The sequence below is a fragment of the Prunus dulcis genome, chromosome 3 (assembly GCF_902201215.1).
Source record: "Prunus dulcis chromosome 3, ALMONDv2, whole genome shotgun sequence".
In the NCBI taxonomy this organism is placed as follows: domain Eukaryota; kingdom Viridiplantae; phylum Streptophyta; class Magnoliopsida; order Rosales; family Rosaceae; genus Prunus; species Prunus dulcis.
The window spans coordinates 18831418-18850618 of NC_047652.1; the positions used below are offsets into that span (position 1 = coordinate 18831418).

Genomic DNA, 19201 nt, shown 5'->3' on the forward strand with positions numbered 1-19201 from the left:
GAAACTACTCACTATCAAAAAGACATTGTTTTTCATTAATTAGAGTCCATCAAAGTACCTTTTTCATTTTGATAGAGTGATATTCAAGGAGGTGGATCGATCTCGGTACAATGAGGCACATTGTCTTGGTTAACTGGCTTAATTCACGTATGTCCATTCAAGTTCTATTTTGAGACCAAAAAGATCAACTAATTGAGTTATACAGTACTCACTGGCATCCAAGTATATGCCTCCGTGGCACGGACCTGAATTGGCCCCAAACCCAAATTTGTGGGTCCAAGTCCCATGCTTTGGGTTTAAACACATCATTTACGCAGAGTGCCAAACCCAGAAGCTCAAAGGTGCGCAAAAAGAAGGAACAAGTCAGAGGCAGAGAAGCTAGCGAGCAATGAGGAACAACACTTTGTTGACATTCCTTGCTAGACGACCATCGACAACAACAACCCATAACCCAAATTTACGTTGGCGGTTCTTCTGTTCACCACCCTCTTCCTCCTCTACTGGCCCAAACAATAAGCTCTTCGTTGGAGGTCTCTCCCTACTCTCATACCCGTTGGAAGTTGTGTAATTTTCGTTTTGGTGTGTTTCTATGGTGATATGGCTTTTGGGTCTTGCAGGCTTGTCATGGTCGATGGACGAGAAGTCCTTGAAAGACGCTTTCTCTTCCTTCGGGGAGGTCACTGAAGGTAAAGTTTCCTGCTTTATGAACTAACTTGGCTACCCAATTTACATATTCTTCATCAGTCATCTATGTGTTCGGTGAAAGGTCCAAGTGATCACTAGCAATTATTTTTCAATGAGTTAGAAGTTACGCATTGCAAAGTTGAATTTTTTATATAATAAATGACAGACTCGATTCTATAATCTAAATCAGCTGCGCATTTGTATTGTAGTGAAGATAGTGTATGACAGAGACTCAGGAAGGTCTAGAGGCTTTGGATTTGTTAATTTCACCAATGAAGATGATGCCCAGGTTGCAAGAGATGCCATGGATGGAAAGGTGATGCAGAAGTTATAATTGTCATTTACCAAAATTTGTTGTCTAAGAACATCTTCTGATTGATGTAGTTCTGTTCTGCTTGCAGGCATTGCTGGGTCGGCCATTGAGGGTTACTTATGCTCTAGAAAGAGTTCGAGGCGGACATGTTGTGGTTCCTCGCCTTTCCGACAGTGGAGATGCTAACAGTTGATATACATGAACTCATGTGGTAACTTATTTTACTTGTCAGGATGAAGAGGATGATTACTATTGATTGGTCAATCAATCCATCTATTTAATAATGAAATTTACTTAGAATTGTTTTGACTGATTATTCCAGAGATGGTTCATACGCTTTAAGCCATGTCTAATGAAAACATATTTTTAGGAGGAACTCAGTCAAGGTTCAGTCATCTTAAAACATCCTAACTGTACTTTGAATTACAGTTGCAGTTGCAATGATTTTTCCAAGCATGTAGCTCAGATCATTGTTTCCCCAGATCCTAGTATATAACTGTTTTAGAAACTACAGCAACCAGATTGGTGGCCACCTCAGTAAAATCTAATTAAAGTTTCCTTTCATGATCCATCTCTTACTGCTTGCTCACATGCACATACAAGTGCCGCATAAAAAGAGGCCCATTTTAGACTCTCTTTAAACATTCAAAGCCAGTAGTTTTCTTTTCCCCTTAGAGTAACAACTATGTAGGTTAAAAATTGTAACTTAAAATGTGTGTATGCACACACACAAACCCCATTTCTCGTTCTTCATCATTATATGCTTCTTCTTGATTATAAAATGCCTTCTAGGAGTTCCCTAACATCTGAGTTTTCTCTTTGCAGGTGGAATGAAATTTTTATAAAGTGCTTGAAGAATCTTGTCAAAGTTCAATTCTTACCAAGTTATGTTAATTCACGCCAAGGATCAAATGAAATGAGCCACATTATGAGAATACATATATCTCTAAGAATGTATGAAATTATTTGTTTGTAAGGGACCAGGGCTTTTGTGCTACTTCAAATATTCCGGCTATGCTTTATAAAAAAAAAAAAAAAATTTTAAACGTACAGCCTTTATAAATCAGAGTATAGCCGTGCGGCTATACCGGCCATACCCGTAAACAGGTTATTTTAACAGAGAGGATAGCCACACAGCGGTACTCTATAACAGAATATTTTAAAAGAGAGTATAGCCGTTCGGCTGGACGCCATAAAAGATTATTTTAAACGTATAGCCGAGCGGCTCTACTCCATAAAAAGATTATTTTAAAAGGTTAGCCGCATGGCTATACTCCATAAAAAGTATATTTAATAGTATTGACGTATAGGCTATACGTCATAAACATAATATTTTAAAGGGTAAATTACTCAAACGGTCCTCAAATTTGTACATAATTTACATTTTAGTCCCTAAACTAAATTATTCCTTCGAACGGTCCACAAACTCTTTATTAATCAGTGCTTTGGTCATATCGTTATATTTTCTGTTAAATTTAGTCATGTGAGCAGCACATACTACTTTTGTGGGGCTAAATAAGACTTTTGACAACTAAAAAATAAAAATATATGATTAAAAATTAAATAATACAAAATTTTCTTTATTTTGAAAAAGAATAAAAAACAACAAAAAGTAATCCAAAAAAACAAAAACAAAAACTCTCTCTCTCTCTCTCTCTCTCTCTCTCTCTCTGACCCACAAAACCCATCCCCCTCTCTCTTTTTCAGACCCACAAAACCCATCCCCTCCCTGCAATTTTCTTCTCTTGCAATGACATGGGTAGAGTCTCCTTCTTCTGCTCGCCCTGGTGAGATGGCGATGTTAGGTGCCGGAGCTATGCCAGGTCAAGTCGGGTCACACATTCTGTTGAAGCTGTGGTGGTTTGGGTACAAGTCAATCCATTTCGGTTCAAATCTCCATACGGCCTCCTACTCGTAGTTGATGGTTTCGATTTTGCTTCTTATTAGAAAGTTGTTGGGGTCTTTTTCGTCTGAATGCTCATCCGGGCTTTGTTGATTCTTGGATCTCTATAGAGTGATGAATGAAGATTTCGTTGCCCCTTTGTCTGAGTTAGCGAGAACTAGGCCCAAAGTATCCTGAGGGAGAAGCAAGTCCTGGGGGAGTACTTTGTTCTTCTTCTAGCGGCTACGTGTTTTGTGTTGATGTTTCCGGCAGCTCGACGAAGAGTTTAAGATGACTTGCTGATGTTGATATGAGATTATATGAGCTTGGCATGAGAGCTTGGAGTATGGGAGCTAAAGACCCACAAGTTTAGCAAATGAGAATGCATGTGCTTGGCTTGATGTTGATAATTTGTTGTGTGTGGCTATGTCTATGGGGATTTAAGAGTTTCAAGAGAAGGATGATGGAAGGAAAAGTTTGAGGTTTGAAGGCTATGGTGTTTAAAGCTTGAAAGGATGGAAAAGCTTGGAGCTAGGTGATGCTTTAAGGATTTAAGAGTTTCAAGAGAAGGAGGATGAAAGGAAAGACTTGAGGTTTGAAGGCTATGATGTTTAAAGCTTGGAAGGAAGGAAAAGCTTGGAGCTAGGTGATGCTTTACGGGGGTTGGTGGCTGCTGGGATGCTTGCAGCAGCCGAGTAAGGGAGCCACATGACTTGGGTTCATGTGAGCTTGGTAGGTGATTGGCATAGGAAAAATGTATTATTGATTTGGCATGGCATATACACTATTTATATATTTATTTAATACATTAATTAATAAAATACAAATTAAATTAACGCATGACCAACATTATATGTTATATTGGGCTTTGAATGTCTTTGGGTTTCATGTGACTTTTTTGGGCCTCAACAAAAGTTATAGCATTTCTCTCCTTCCTCTCAAAATTTTTTTCCAAAAAAATGAAAAAATTACATGGAGGAAGGTGGAGATAGGGTGGACTATAGGGAAGAGAAGATGGGTTATTAGGGCAATGGGGTTATCGAGCTGGGGGTTGGGGGTTGGGGGTTGGGAGCTAGGAGTTGGGAAATAGTTTTTTTTTGTGGGGTTAATTACCCAAAGGTAAACACAAACATCAATTTCTATCACCTCGTTATCACCTATGTATCACCAATGTATCACCTATTTGGAGAACATATGATTGTTATAGACGATTTTACCCTGACATTTGAAAGCAATATTAATAGAATGTAACAGTAGGATCAATGGAGCGATTAATATAGAGTTGATGGATTATTTGAAAGAATAATTTAATTGAGGGACCAAAATATAAATCGGGTATAAGTTTGAGGACCATTTGAGTAATTTACCCATATTTTAAAAGTGTAATGCCTGTGGAACGACATGCCGTTAATAACTTATGCGACCAAAAACAGACATGCGAAGCAACACGGCGTCGTTTCACTCGTTAAGCGAAGCGAGGAACAGATATAAAACGTGGAGCACAAATGCCTTCTCTCTCTCTCACATCACACTCTGCAGTCCGAAGTCTTGGAGAGCAATCAAAGAATCCGATCAAGAGTGGAACGCCATGGAAACCGAAGCTCAAGAATCCAATCCCCAAAACGACGCCGTAATCAACTCCTTCTGCGAGATCACCTCCGCCTCCAAACAAGAAGCCCTCTTCTTCCTCGAAAGCCACAACTGGGACCTCGATGCCGCCGTTTCGACGTTCTTGGACAACAACACCGTCGCCGTCTCAGTCGACGCGCCCACCAACGCCGGCTCGTTTCCAATCCCGGCCTCCCACTCACTCTCGCCATCGCCCTCACACTCGCCCAACTACTCTCCTTCACAGTCGCCGCCGCGCTCTCGCTCGCCGTCTCCGACTCCCTCTCGTGCTCCCTACCAGCTTCGATCGAAGCGCGCCGCCTCCAGTGGGGCCCAAGACAAAGCTGATACCAAGCCGCCTTCTGCGAGCCGTCCACGTGGCATACGCACGCTTTCCGATCTGAATCAGCCGGCAAAGGGTGGGTCCGGCAGTGATTCGGATGAGCCCCAGGAGTACTACACTGGTGGCGAGAAAAGGTACTATCTTTTGCGAGTTCTTGTTTGGTTCCCGAGAATGTCGAGGAAAATCGCTGGTTTTTTTCCCTAATAAGGAATAAGCATAGTTAGTTGCTCTAACGCTATGTTCGGGAACCGAGAAAATGCGGAATGTGGAATGTAATGCTTTGTGTTTGTGTGCTGAAAATTCGTTTTCTTTGCAACCAAAACAGATAAGCTGAAAATTATGTTTGGTCGCTGAGAAAAATGAAGGTCAGTAAAATTAAGAAAATTCCAATTGTTGTCGTTTGTCTATAACAAAAGAAAATAGGAATGCATCTGAACTAGGCAGATTATTCTCGGCCTGAAGAACTTCCTAGAGAAATTCGCCTCACAGGGACCCGATTGTAGGTAGTCTTACCAAGAATCAATGTTTTGTGGTTAAGGAGTTGTCTTAAAATGTATTCCAATCATTGTCAAGTTGGTTCAACATTCTTGCTTTTGTTGACCTGCTACCACGTTTTATTCTTTGCAATTGTTCATTTCATATATGTTTGTTTTAATTTGTCCTATTGTTGGTTCCAGCGGAATGCTTGTCCAAGACCCTACCAAAGGCAGTGATGTGGATTCAATTTTCAGTCAAGCTAGACAGTTAGCGGCCGCCCAGGGACCTATAGATCCCCATCAACCTTCTTCAAGCTCAAAAAGTTTTACTGGAACAGCTAGACTGCTTTCAGGGGAGACTGTTCCAACTGCTGCACCTCAGCCACCTGAAGTTGTTATTCACACCATTACTTTCTGGAGGAATGGGTTTTCTGTAGATGATGGTCCGTTGCGGAGGCTGGATGATCCTGAAAATGCACCTTTCTTGGAAGTAAGTTTTAATGGAGCTTCTCTATAATGGGTTTAATTATTCTCGAATTTTATGATTCTTTCTGAAAAAGAAAAATTGGTTTGGTCGTTTGTATGAGTCTACCAGCTTCTTTTCCTAGTGCATTGATATGAACTTGATTTTTTAGTATATAGAGTAAATCTAAACAAAACTCTAATCCAACCTGTTTCAAATCAACTGAAAATGGCTTAACATGTTTCGGGAATACTTGGGAGTATGATGCTCTGGCGATTGGGCGTTGTATTCTTGGGATTCTCGAGGCACGTGCAGCTGTCACGTGACTGGGGTTTCGGGATGAGTAAACATCTTTCTCAAATTTACTTCCACAAGTTTTGATCTTATTATTTTGATAAGCGGGTTGAAAAATAGCGCAGTTGGTAGCCAAACTAGAGGTTGTCCCAAATGAACCTTTCAAAATATTGCAATTAATTGTTATGTGTACAAATTTCTTAAGTTCTGATTAGTTGCCCTCCTTTTGCCTTTTGTTGCAATTATAGGTTTTCATTTTACTTGCTTTTGTATTTTTTTCTAGTTTGATCTCTCTTCTGAGTCCTGATAATGTTTCATTATTATGATTGCAGAGCATCAAGAAGTCTGAGTGCCCAAAAGAACTTGAACCAGCCAATAGGAGGACTGCTGTTCATGTTAATCTTATGAGGCGGGAGGAAGAATACCCTGTTTGTGCTTAGTTCTCTCCTACTTGTATATATGTTATTAATATGCATCTGGTTCATTCTTTCTGATGTTTTCTAGCTTTGTTCCAGGAACCAGTGAAGCGGCATGTTGCTTTTCAGGGTGTTGGAAGAACTTTAGGTGAGAGCAGCTCTACCTCTGCTGCAGCTACCTCTGAGTTAATTGCTGCTGATCTTCCCCTAAGAGCTGCTCCATTGCCCACAATGGGCTTAACTGTGGATCAGTCATTACCGTCAACCTCTATTCAGCTAAGGTTAGCAGATGGTACACGTATGGTATCTCGCTTCAACTACCACCATACAATTAGAGACATCCATGCTTTTATTGATGCATCAAGACCTGATGGGGCAAGAAGTTACCGATTGCAGACGATGGGGTTCCCTCCGAAACAGCTCTCTGATCTGGACCAGACAATAGAGCAGGCTGGTATAGCCAATTCTGTTATTATCCAAAAACTCTAGGAGGTTGCACTCCTCAATTCCGGAGCCATGTTCAAGTACATGTGTCCTAAACACAGATCTATTTTTCTGTGATGAATTTATGTTATATGTAAGGAATTTGAAAAATTAGCTACGAAACCATTCAACAACCGGTTTATGCTTTTTGATGCAATGACTATCTGTTTTTGCAAAGCATACGAAGTAGAGTTTTCATTTGATGAGATGCCTTTCATTTAAAGCTGTTTATTTTGTTATCACTCTTGTATTTTCTTCTACTGATTTGATGGTTAACAATTATGGTTGGCCGAAACCCAATGTCCTGGTATAAGGCCAACAAAAATAAGGCACTACAAACATCATATTTTGACATTTCACGAAATGTGTGATACCTTGCAACCCTTATCCGCAGTTTGTGCACCATTTAGAAGGGGTTAACATGATGATTAAATGGATCGGGTAACTTTAGATATGGGAATTATGGAATGAGATATTTAGTGATATACCTATTTTTAGCATTAATAATATAGATAAACTTCACACCATTTAATTTCTATAAACAAACTCAAAAAAAGCCTAAAAAATGACAGCTGGCCTTATTGAATTTAATTTTGATTATTAAATTACTTTGATGTCCTATTGAGTATTTTGGGCCTCTTTTAATGAGATTTTGGGGTTGAGTTTGTTTTAAAAAATTAATGATTTTTTTGTAATTTAAAAGAAGTTAAAAACCTTTTTGTTATGTTGTAAATGGACTTTGGGTGTGTTTTCAAAGTCAATTTCTTATAGTTTTTTAAAATAATTTGGGCTCTTATATTTGGTATAATAATTATCTCCCTTAAGGAATTGGAATCGGATCAATTACTCCCTCCTAGATGATCCAATTCCTGATTTTGAGAGAATTTTATTACGGATTTTAAGGTGGGATTCATATAAATTTTGATTCCTTATGTGTTAATAAACGCAAAGAAGTCAAAGATTTGAATCATTTTGATACCTATGTGTTAGTAAACACATGAAAAGTAAGAATTAGGATCATTTCAACGCCCATTCTTGATAAGTAAACATGCAAATTATAAGTGGAATTTTTGGCATGCATCTATACTATTTGGAAACAAAATCTATTTTTCTTTTCAAAATATGAGATTGTGGATGACAATATTTGTTTTTCTTCTTTTGACAATGTCATATTTTAAACTACTATAATCTATATAGAAGGGGAATTCAAACTCATTGTAAAGGGGCACACTGTCTTGCTAACTAATATAATCCACATTTGCGATAATATTTTCTTTTCAACAACTTGTCTCTTTTGGTATAACATTGAATTTCAGTATAAAAACACATACAAACACAAAATACCATTCTCCCAGTAAGCTCTTCGTTCTTTTTTTTCTCTCAACAGTGTTAGGAAAAGTACATTATATGCTGCTTGCTCTCATTGGGGTACGTACGAGGGTTCTTTGTGTATGCCAGCCAGCAAGGTCTTTGCTTAGCTCGGCCTGGTTTGCAAGATTGCCATCTCCATATCGTAATATTTAACTTCACAGTGGGCATGAAATGCAAGAATCAAAAAGTTATTAGAGAGAAGATTGGAGCCAGAGAGAAATGGACGGGACGTTTGGAGTGTCCCACTAACTTTCTCATCACCTTTCTCTTTTCCTTCCTCTCTCCTCTCCCCTCCACAGCTCCCCAAAGCCCACTTCCTTTTGTTCTTAAAATTATTATGAATTAGACCCATACGATATGACTGCTCCTGACGAAGGGATTTAGTTTTCTTCTTCACTTGAATAGAAAAAATAATAATAATGAGAGAGAGAGAGAGGAATGCGGTGTCGTGTGCATACCGACTTGGTCTCCCCAAGAATGCATGTCACAACAAATGCATATAAACGTGTGACTATGATCTTAATCTTAGCTTATTATTAGTGGATTATTTCTACTTAGAGAGAAGATAATTAAGTCGTGGGCAGGAGTCTAAGGCTGAACTGAAATTAATTAAAGACAGAGAGAGAGAGAGAGAGAGAGAGAGAGAGAGAGATACATATAGCGCCAGGGAGAGTATTGGACAATCCAAAATCACCAGAGAATATTAAAATGGTTGGATAGATTATGAAATGCCATCGATCACCAAGATGGACGGTTGACATCTTGATCATTTACCATCAATCATAAACACAGCAGAGTAGGCCACGAGGGGAGCAGATAGTTGGACCAAACACCATAGGCCGGCCATTAATCTTTCTGCATTAATTGAAACATGCAATGAAAATAACACTTTTTACTATTTTAGATCAATAACACAAGAATATATGAACTAATTTTTTTTACGTGTGATTGTGATATTGGTCAAAAATAACAAAACAGTGTCATTTTCATTATAAAAACGTTTTTTTTCCTAAATTGTCAGAAATTACCATGCTCTCTCTATTGAGAGAACTAAAAGAAAAAATGTTTGTTTTGCTTGTGCATTTGTAAACTATTATTAATCAAGTTAATCATTTAGATTTACAGTTTTAACTATAAAAAAAGAACACATTAATTAAGGGCCTTTTTCTCTTTTTAATTATTCTCTTCTTCCAAGTTCCCACTGAGGACTGAAGAGAAAAAGGCAGTCTCAAACGCTGCCAGTCTGCAGCGCAGCACCAGTGGTAGTACAATAAACGAGGAGATAGATATGTAGATGAAAATAATAATATCACAAAGTATAATTAGTTTTGATTATTAATCTCATCGGGAAGGAAAGGTTCTATGGTTTCATTCTGAGCAAAGGTACACGTTAACTCCGCGTGCACCCTTCTGTTCATTTTTTAAGAACTATAACTCTCTCTTTTTTAAGTACACTCTACGTAATTGTGAAATTATACTAGAGTCTAGAGAGAGAGAGAGAGAGTACTGTTTATGTACAGAAAGGAGGAAAAGAAAAGTAGCCATTTCCGAGGGAGGTCTAAATCTATCAACTCTTTTAATTTACAGATATATATATATATATCAGTCATGTAAATTTCTGACAGACCTCCACTGTGTCTTTGTCCGTGTGTGTAATTTAGAGGGGAGGCTTGCTTCCTTCTTTCCTTGCTTTCCTGTACACATAAAGACTGTCACATGTGAGTTTTAGCTTAAAAACCGGGAGGCAATTCCTCTGCTGAGAAAGAAAGAAAGAGAGAGAGAGAGATGGAGAGAGGAGGAACCAATTGTAATAATAATAGTGGTGTTACTTATAGTGGTCTGATGATGGGGTTTGGGAACAACACTAGTAGAACTGGTAGTAGTAAGGCACAGTTTCTTTCTCTACCTTTGATGGTGGGTTGCAGCCATCCAAACTTGCAAAGTGATCATCAGACGACTGATCAGGAGATGATGGTTAGTTGCAGCGATAGAATGGAAGCCAAGATTATGGCTCATCCTCTCTTCCCTCGTCTCTTGGCCTCCTATGTCAGTTGCCAAAAGGTGAACACTAGTTTAATTCATTTTCAAACCCCATGATCTTCAATCTCTCTCTCTCTCTCTCTCTCTCTCTCTCTCACTGTGACTCGGAGACATACCCAGTTTACAAAAGGGTTTGAGAGAGTTTTGTGGTCCATGAAAGGAATATATATTATTTTTCATTTTTCGTAGGTTTTGGTTTGTTTTCTGTCTGCATGTCCTTGTTGTCTGATGTTGTTTGGGAAATTTTGATTAATTAATTAGGTTGGGGCACCTCCTGAAGTAGTGGCTAGGTTAGAGGAGGCCTGCAGTGCTGCAGTTCACAATTCTGAGGCAGCATGTTTAGGAGGAGGAGATCCAGACCCAGCGCTGGACCAGTTCATGGAGGCCTACTGCGAGATGCTGACTAAGTACGAGGAAGAGCTCACAAAACCCTTCAAAGAAGCCATGCTTTTCCTCTCCAAAATCGACTCCCAGCTCCAAGCTCTCACAGTTCATTCTTCCTCAGATTCTGGTTGTTATCAACATCACCTTCTTATATCTATATATATAATTCCTCTAATGTTTCTTTCCTGCATCTTCAGCTGCAACTTGAACTGTTTTACAATGGATCTGATCAAATAAATCAAACGGTTCTGATCTGATTCTCTTCTCTTTCTTTCTAAGCTTATTTCAAAACTGTAGCAATTGAAATTCAAAACTTGAGTTTGGTGTTTGCTTGTAAAGTTTAGCAGGAAGACTGCTTGAGGTAATTATGGTAGATCAAGTCTTTTACAAGATTTTACTGTGATTAGGGTTATTCATTTTCGTGTAAACTTGGGTATATAGCTACTAATTAAATAATGGCATCCTCATTAGGCTTGATTTAGTACTGAATAATTACTATATGCATATTTATATTTTCATCTATAGTAATTTTGTTCTGCACTGATTTTTTGTCATGCGTGATCTGTCAGCTAGTAGTGGTGATAATATTGTTGGGAGAAGTGGGTCTCCAGAAGAGGTTGATGCCACCATGAATGAGAGTTGCATTGACCCTCGAGCTGAAGATAGGGAAATCAAAGCTAAGCTTTTGCACAAATACACTGGATATCTGGGCAGCCTCAAGCAGGAGTTCATGAAGAAGAAAAAGAATGGAAAGTTGCCGAAGGAAGCCCGGCATCAGTTGCTTGACTGGTGGAGCAGACACTACAAGTGGCCCTATCCATCGGTACACCTTATACCCAGTCTATACTAATCTTTGTTTTCGTCCATTGTCTTGCCAAACTGCACTTCAAATCTGACAAGATAAGTATCTATATGATAACCTAAGTCTTACAAGGGAGAAGGTTATGCGATTATATTGTACTCAATCTATATTTTCGTTACGTAACATAAGTCTGACAAGAGAATATTATTAAGGGTTGATTGTAATTTGTATATGCAGGAAGCTCAGAAGCTAGCACTGGCAGAGTCTACAGGTCTGGATCTGAAGCAGATAAATAACTGGTTCATCAATCAGAGGAAACGCCATTGGAAGCCTTCAGAGGATATTCAATTTGCCGTGATGGATCCAACTCATCCTCATCCCCACTTCTACATGGACAACAATCTCACCTTCCCCATGAACAGCACATCTACTCTCCTTTGATATTATCACTTGGCTTAAATGCATGTATATATGTTAAGAATTTGGTGTACCCTAATTAATTTACATCTCTAACTTGTTGACATTTTGAGATCACTCGTAATTTGATTAGGTGGGCAGAGACTTCTAATTTGGTCCTACCCCTTGCTTCTCCAAAGTGCTTTTAGCAGAAGCATGTGGTTTTGATATATTTTCAGCACCTTGATTTCTTTACCATCATTTTGAATTTTAGCTTTGGCCAAGCATGGTTTTGGTCCAGTGGTCTGCAAGCATTTGCACAAGGGGAAAAAGCACGCACAAATGACATTGAAACAAGCTGTCTTCTCTTTCTACGATATCACACGTGATATTTCACACCACCTTGTCCGCTATGTCTTTTTTTCTTTATTTCCTTTTTAGTTCGATTATTGACGTTAATTTGTGAAAATTTAGATATTAATTAAAATATCTTGTTTGTGTTGGGAGATAATAATTGATGATAATGTTGAAATTAAATTGTGAGATTAATAAAATAAAATATAAACATTTGAGACCACCAAACATCAGTGTTAACAAGCTATCGAAAATGACAGACTAATGTGTTGGTTTGACTTTGTTACCACTTTGCTTGCATGCTTTGTATTTCAGTTCTGTGTCTAAATCTGATAAGATATGTAAATTATTGAAGCTAGTTCTTCAAATTAGGCCTTACTGAAACTTAGTCTTCCTATTAATTAAGGCAAAGTCAACCGATAAATTAATTTAGCGACTTATTGAGTTGAGATAAAATCAACAAATTCATGTTGGTTAGTCATGATGATGATGGTTTAGAATGGCATGATACATACTAAATTCATCTATCATCAATAATGATAGGGGCACCAATTCTTATCGCAACCTTTATTTATGTCAACCCAAATTTCACTCTTAATACCATATTCGCCTATTAACACAAAATATTATTAATAATGGTAGGGGTCATACCTCTTATCCAACTTTAAAATGTCGATTGAGCATAGCAATAAACCTACCATGTTTCTTACCTAAAAATTAAATGGAAACTTGCCAAATTTTAAAAGAATTTTACAAAAAGACAAAGTTTAATGAAATTGAAATGTCAAAATCTCATTTATTTTGAGGAGAAGCTCCTCCTCAGTTTTAAGGAGTCAAGTTTTTTCCTTCCAAATAACATATTTCGAATTCAAAAAATGAGTTTGTTTAAAGCTATGTAAATATGCAACTAACAAAAAAAAAATGTGTTGTCATATTTACACGCATGTATGAAATGTGGTTATATTTTTATTTAACGAAGTAATAGGTTGTTGTCAGTGGAATATAGTTTAGTTGGTTGAGTTCTTTCACCTTTAACGTTTTATCGTATTGAAAGATAAAAGTTTGTAGAAGAGTAAATAATAAAATAAATTGGCCAAAAAGATAATAAGAATAAGAGGAAAAACTATTAATATAATATTTGGTAAGTAGCTATTAGTATGTGAGTTATAGTACTTTTTGTGGGTAACAAAAATGTTGTCATTCGCTACTTTAGGTTTATAAATTCCAAGTCATTCCTCCTTGCCCTGCTTTCCTTTTGCTCCTTTTGATTTTGATTTTGATTATTTAAAATTTTCTTTTTTGCAGACTTGGTTGTGACTGGCTAAAATCCCATCAATTTTCACACCAAGGCATGTGGCAGAGGGTGGAGAAGAGTTAGAACGAGAAGCTTCAGATCTAGGAATTTATTCTCCGTCAGATTTTCAATATTCTTCTGTGCCTTGGCATACGATGATGCTCTTCTCTCCTATTGGCAAATATGGTTGTCTCTGTTATGGATCTGGATAGCTTTGGTTGTACATCATTTTGTAGAGAAAAATGTTGCTGCTCCTTTAGTCTGTGTTGTTTGGTTTCTTATATTTGGTGTAGTTTGTTATTAAATTCCAGAAATTCTATGAGTGGTCTAGTTTTTTTTTGTAATTCCCAAAAAATTGTTGAATTTGTTGGGTGGTCTAGTTTCTCTAAGAGAGTTATGCCGGTTAGCAGCTAGGTTTTATCCGTAATGTAATTGACTTGATATACTTAATGTAACTGACTTGATATAGAACAACTTAGATAGTAGATAAGGGTTTTTAGATAAGTTCTTTGCGATTTTTTTTTTCTCCAGATCGTTTCAGCTTCAGAACTGACTCTGATCATTGGAAAGCTTTACCCATATTTATCGTATTGCTAATCAAGATGATTCTCTATATACATTTTTAATTGATCTAATAAAATATTATCGCTTGTTTGGTCAAAAGTCATAGATTGGTAACCTTGTATCTATACAACTCATGATAACAGTTGTAAGTAAGAAGTAGCTTTCTACTTAACTCTTAAGCATTAAACTTTGAATTCTAGTTTTGAATTTATTAAATTTGTATGCTTTAACTAGGAAGAGTACTATATATGTCACATTAAATAATGAAACTAGAGAGTTACCTAAATACAAAATAAGAAACCATTAAATATGTAATCAATTTCCAACTGAATGTTGAAAAAGCTCCAAAGTTCAAATTCCACATATTTTCTTAATAAAGAAATGAATTTACAAAATAAATATAAAAGAGAAAAAAAGAATAGACTTAAAAGATAAAAAGAAAAGAAACACATTTATTTTAGTATTATAATTGCGCATGAATGTATGCAAGAATGGATGATGATGTTGATGATGGTGGTGATGATACATGATGATATGCCATACATTCTGTTCATCCTCGCAAGTCGCATCCGCCCAAGCAAAAGCTCTCTCTCTCTCTCTATCGCTCTCTCCGAGCACTCTTCTCCTCCACTCTTTCCCAGTTTGTTCAAACCTTCCACGTCTAGGGTTTCCTTTTACTTCATTAAACCCTTACCATCTAAAGCCCTCAATCAAATCGACAAAACCCTAAGTTAAACTCTTTACTTTATACAACAATCTCGCCTCATTTGGCTCACATTTTCCCTAAAATCAGCTTATTGGTCTCTGTCTCTGTCTCCCTTTCTGAAATCGCAAAACTTCGAGCTGCACAACATTCATGGCCAAGACCAAACCTGGAAAAAAGGACCTGGACTCTTACACCATCAAGGGCACCACCAAAGTCGTTCGAAGTACATCTTTATCTCTCTATCTAAAAAACCCAGAATTTAGTTTCCAGTTTCAGCTTCTGAAAACCCAAGATTGTCTGATATTTATTAAATCTAGCTCTGAGAAACCCAAAATTTCAATCTTTACATATATAGACAAGTTATTTGTAAAACCCAGATTCAAAATTTCAATTTTAAGCTCTGAAAATCCATAACTAATCTTAGTTTTTTCAATTTTTTGGTGCTGAAGACTCCATTTTTTTAAAACATTTTATACAGTTCATGTTTCTCTGCTATGCGTGGCATTGATTTTCGATTGAATTTGTGCTTGCCATAGCTGGTGATTGTGTGTTAATGCGACCATCGGACTCCGATAAGCCTCCATATGTGGCACGCGTGGAGAAGATCGAAGCGGACCACCGCAACAACGTGAAGGTTCGGGTTCGATGGTATTATCGACCTGAGGAGTCCATCGGAGGGCGAAGACAGTTCCATGGAGCCAAGGAGCTGTTTCTATCAGACCACTATGATGTGCAGAGTGCACACACTATAGAAGGGAAGTGTACGGTGCACTCCTTCAAGAACTACACTAAGCTTGAGAATGTGGGAGCCGAGGATTACTTCTGTAGGTTTGAGTACAAGGCTTCCACTGGAGGGTTCACACCAGACCGCGTGGCTGTGTAAGCAATGTGTTCTTTTGGCTTTGGTTGTCTATTTTCCTGCTCACAGAAAAACACACATGTATATTTCATTGGTGATGTTGGATTTTGAAATTATGTTACTTTGTTTTTTGTGTTGAAGGTATTGTAAATGTGAGATGCCATACAATCCGGATGACCTTATGGTGCAGTGTGAGGGATGCAAGGACTGGTAAATGCACACCATTCGTTTCTTTTATGCTTGGTATTATTCATCCATTTCAAAGTTTGTATGCACTTTTTTCCATTAATCATCGAGTGCTTTGGCAATTATCATTTTATAAGCTTTCATAATTAGCAGCGTGTAGAATAGAAAATGGAAATTGTGACTGCTCATGCCATATGATTCCATTTGTAGAAGGTGATGATTGTTAAATTCATTTGCTACTGAGGTTTTGCAGATTATGAGAAAAGATGTTTGTCCAAATTTCAGATCCTCTTGATGGCAAACACATTGAGCTTCACATTTATCTTATTGGAGTAGGTGAAACATGTGGAATTTTTCACGACGACATTTAATTAACAGCAAATATTCAGGTCTTATTGACCATATTTGGGTTTCAGAACCTATGCACTGGTTCATTCTCAGTAGCACTCAACACTTGGAAGTTAGTTATTTCTCTTTTTTCCTTTACGAACGATAGAGAGTGGGGGCTCATCTGATTTCCTTTTCTACCTTCCTTTCCAATAATCTCTAACCATCAATTTGCAGAATTTAAGGCTATAAATGTTTGCTTATTCTTAACATAGTGTGCGTCTCTTGCACAGAGTCTTCTTTTGGTTTATTAAGTTTGATGATTGTTTGGCGGGTTCTTGAGAGCTTGATTTAAGGAAAGGTTTTAAATACTGATTGTAGTGGATATATTGAAGGTTTGAAATTAGGGAACTCTTTATAGAAATATTGATAAAAATATCAATATTAAGAGAAACTGGATTGGAAATTTGAATTGGTGCTTTATGATTTTCTTTTTCTACGTTAAGCTTTACTTATGTTACTTTTGTCAAAGCCCATCATATTACTTAATTAAATTAGGATCAGATGGACCAAATTATGAACAAAATAGTGGTTGTTGCTGTTAAAACTCTTGAAAATAGTGGAATAATTTCTTTTTGACAGTCTCATTAAGGTCCACAACCTATGTAATGGTGTTTTTTTTTACTGTGGCAATGCCTTCGCCTTGGCAACATAATTATATGTTGGTGATTTCATTTGAAACTAACAATTAAAGATTTGTATAAATGGTAATAACAGATACGCTTCCATTTTTGCGTGCGTTTTTTGCAGGTTTCATCCCTCTTGTATGGGTATGACCATTGAAGATGCAAAAAAGTTGGAGCACTTCTTGTGTTCTGACTGCTCATCTGATGATGATGCCAAAAGATCTTTGAATACATTTCCAGTATCACCATCTGTTGAGGCTAAGGTGAGAATTCTGTGTGTTTTGTTCATATGATTCCAAGACGTTCTTGATATAGAATAACCCTTGCCCCACCTCTTAAGCTTGAAGGTTGCATCACTGGCCATAATCAATTGAAAAAAAATTTCCGAAAAAAAGGAGAAGATGAATTATAGAGAATTTTAATGACTTAAATTCGTAGTCAGTGTTTATTCCTCAATTGATGCCGATTTAAAATTGGAAAAATGAGGCTTCCACCTTTTTTGTAAACTAGGAAAGGACTTACCATCAATCTTCTAACCAAGCTCATTTGTAAATTAGGTTACAGAACCTTGAGTTCTACCTGTGTGGATGTTGGAGATGTTGTCTTTTACCTAAAATACATGGACTTCCTTGCTCGACATTGTTGGATGACTTTATGACTAATCTCTGGAATAAATAGTGGATAAAGAAAAATTAAAGTTTTGAGAGAAAGAGAGGTCCTATTTATAGTCATGATGATATCGTGCTGGTTATTGGAATTAATTTTAGGTAATGCTGTTAAAACTGCACAATATTGTTCTGTGAAGTCTTAACCAGAACATTATGTTTTGACTGTTTCTAATGTAATTTTCTATAGGTTTCCTTGCTTCAATGAAGGACCATGGCTGATTAACCATGACGGTGTTATGTTTTAAATTTTATTCTAGGTGGAGCCAAAGCGCAGGAAGAGGTGACCTATTGATTGGGATGCTTAGCGAGGAGGTATCCAACTTCTTTGGCATTAGCTCCAGTGTTGTGTGTTGTGGAAATGTACAGTGCAGAGAAGATACTGTGCTTGCACAATCCAAAGGCTTTTTTTAGTTTTATCAATGTTTGTATGTGTGCTAGACGTAGGCAATGACTTTGAGATCTGTGTTGTCCTTGCAAGACATTAAAATCATATTTAAGCACAGAACACATGAGAACACACCAAACCAAAGATGTAGGAGGAACCTCGGATTTGTTGTGATGTGTTTATTGCTGGCATTACTTAGTATGCATGCAATGGCAACTGATTTAGTTTTTTTTAGCCCTTTTTCCCCCTTGTTTCATTGTCTTTCTGTTTTTGGGGATGAGAAAAAGTAGGGGAAGCAGGGGTTCTTTGGCAGCTCTTGATAGAGCTGCATCTGTGGATCAAGATCCAGAGATGCAGCTTTGGAATAGAGTTCTGTGTGTGCAACACAAGGCATGGCGGGTGCAGTTTCAGGAGTAACTAGAACACCCATTTGGCTTAACCGATGGGTTTGCTCCTGTCTGTGTCTTTGTAAACACATCATTTGCCACTGGATGATCTTACGGGCTGGTGGAACTGTGTTCTATTCTATCAGCCTGCTTGAGGTCCAGCCAATTTTCATGCCATTTTCCCCCAAGATCTACTACCAACACAGACCTGTGAATGTGCAACCGTACCACCTGTCGGAAGATCATCTTGAATTGTCATTATCATATCAGCAGGTTTTGTCGACTGTATGATGGTTAACCGGTGTTGTATGTTATTTGTGCATGTCTCAGATTTTGAAGAATCATGTCCCGGATTCCTGTTGAGTCGCATCTTGCTCGCTCTATAGTCATTTTAATTAAGCCATGCTACCATGGTACATGTTTACATCATTTGTGTATTGCTGACTCTCTCTCTCTCTCTCTCTCTCTCTCTCTCTCTCTCTCTGTGGTTATGTGGCTTGATTTGCTGATATTGGACCCCAAGTATTGACTGTTCTCAGAAAACAGATGAGATGTCAAAGAGGGCATCTTGATCTAATGCTATGGATGGCTCTACTATATTCCAAGTTGATGATTGGATCTCCTATCTTGGCCAGCCAGACTATTTAATCTACATTTCTATTTATTCTAAAATTTTGTTCATTGTACATCTCTTCATAATAGGGTGTGTTTGGTTTTAAATGTTTCAGAGTGGTCCCAGGTGCCAACTTTGTAGTGGCCCTTTTGGCTGTACTAATTTGTTAGACCTAACATGTTCTTTTGCATTTCCAGTGGATCTCCACATATTTATTT

At 37.6% G+C, this 19201-nt stretch overlaps 4 protein-coding genes across 5 annotated transcripts; all 4 read left to right on the top strand.

Annotated features, from left to right (window-relative positions):
- The first annotated feature begins 40 nt into the window (after positions 1 to 40).
- On the top strand, positions 41 to 2006 carry LOC117621522 (glycine-rich RNA-binding protein 4, mitochondrial). The gene is made up of 5 exons (XM_034352052.1): positions 41 to 530; positions 618 to 686; positions 894 to 1000; positions 1086 to 1208; positions 1823 to 2006. Exons 1-4 carry the CDS (start codon positions 389 to 391, stop codon positions 1188 to 1190), a joined length of 423 nt encoding a protein of 140 aa, XP_034207943.1. The 5' UTR covers positions 41 to 388; the 3' UTR covers positions 1191 to 1208; positions 1823 to 2006.
- A 2366-nt stretch (positions 2007 to 4372) lies between these two features.
- LOC117623294 (plant UBX domain-containing protein 4) lies at positions 4373 to 7185 on the top strand. Its single transcript, XM_034354208.1, has 4 exons — positions 4373 to 4964; positions 5508 to 5796; positions 6396 to 6491; positions 6579 to 7185. Exons 1-4 carry the CDS (start codon positions 4468 to 4470, stop codon positions 6966 to 6968), a joined length of 1272 nt encoding a protein of 423 aa, XP_034210099.1. The 5' UTR covers positions 4373 to 4467; the 3' UTR covers positions 6969 to 7185.
- Positions 7186 to 9965: 2780 nt separating this feature from the next.
- Positions 9966 to 12211, top strand: LOC117622532 (homeobox protein knotted-1-like LET6). Its single transcript, XM_034353247.1, has 4 exons — positions 9966 to 10394; positions 10635 to 10884; positions 11327 to 11580; positions 11797 to 12211. Exons 1-4 carry the CDS (start codon positions 10119 to 10121, stop codon positions 11998 to 12000), a joined length of 984 nt encoding a protein of 327 aa, XP_034209138.1. The 5' UTR covers positions 9966 to 10118; the 3' UTR covers positions 12001 to 12211.
- A 2439-nt stretch (positions 12212 to 14650) lies between these two features.
- On the top strand, positions 14651 to 18654 carry LOC117622216 (chromatin remodeling protein EBS-like). Of its 2 annotated transcripts, none has more exons than XM_034352810.1 (5): positions 14651 to 15096; positions 15410 to 15752; positions 15874 to 15942; positions 17056 to 17194; positions 17787 to 17890. In XM_034352810.1, exons 1-5 carry the CDS (start codon positions 15024 to 15026, stop codon positions 17802 to 17804), a joined length of 642 nt encoding a protein of 213 aa, XP_034208701.1. In that variant the 5' UTR covers positions 14651 to 15023; the 3' UTR covers positions 17805 to 17890. The 2 variants fall into 2 exon arrangements, with proteins under 2 accessions (XP_034208701.1, XP_034208700.1); XM_034352809.1 differs by having other exon boundaries at positions 14655 to 15096; positions 17857 to 18654.
- Positions 18655 to 19201: the final 547 nt, after the last annotated feature.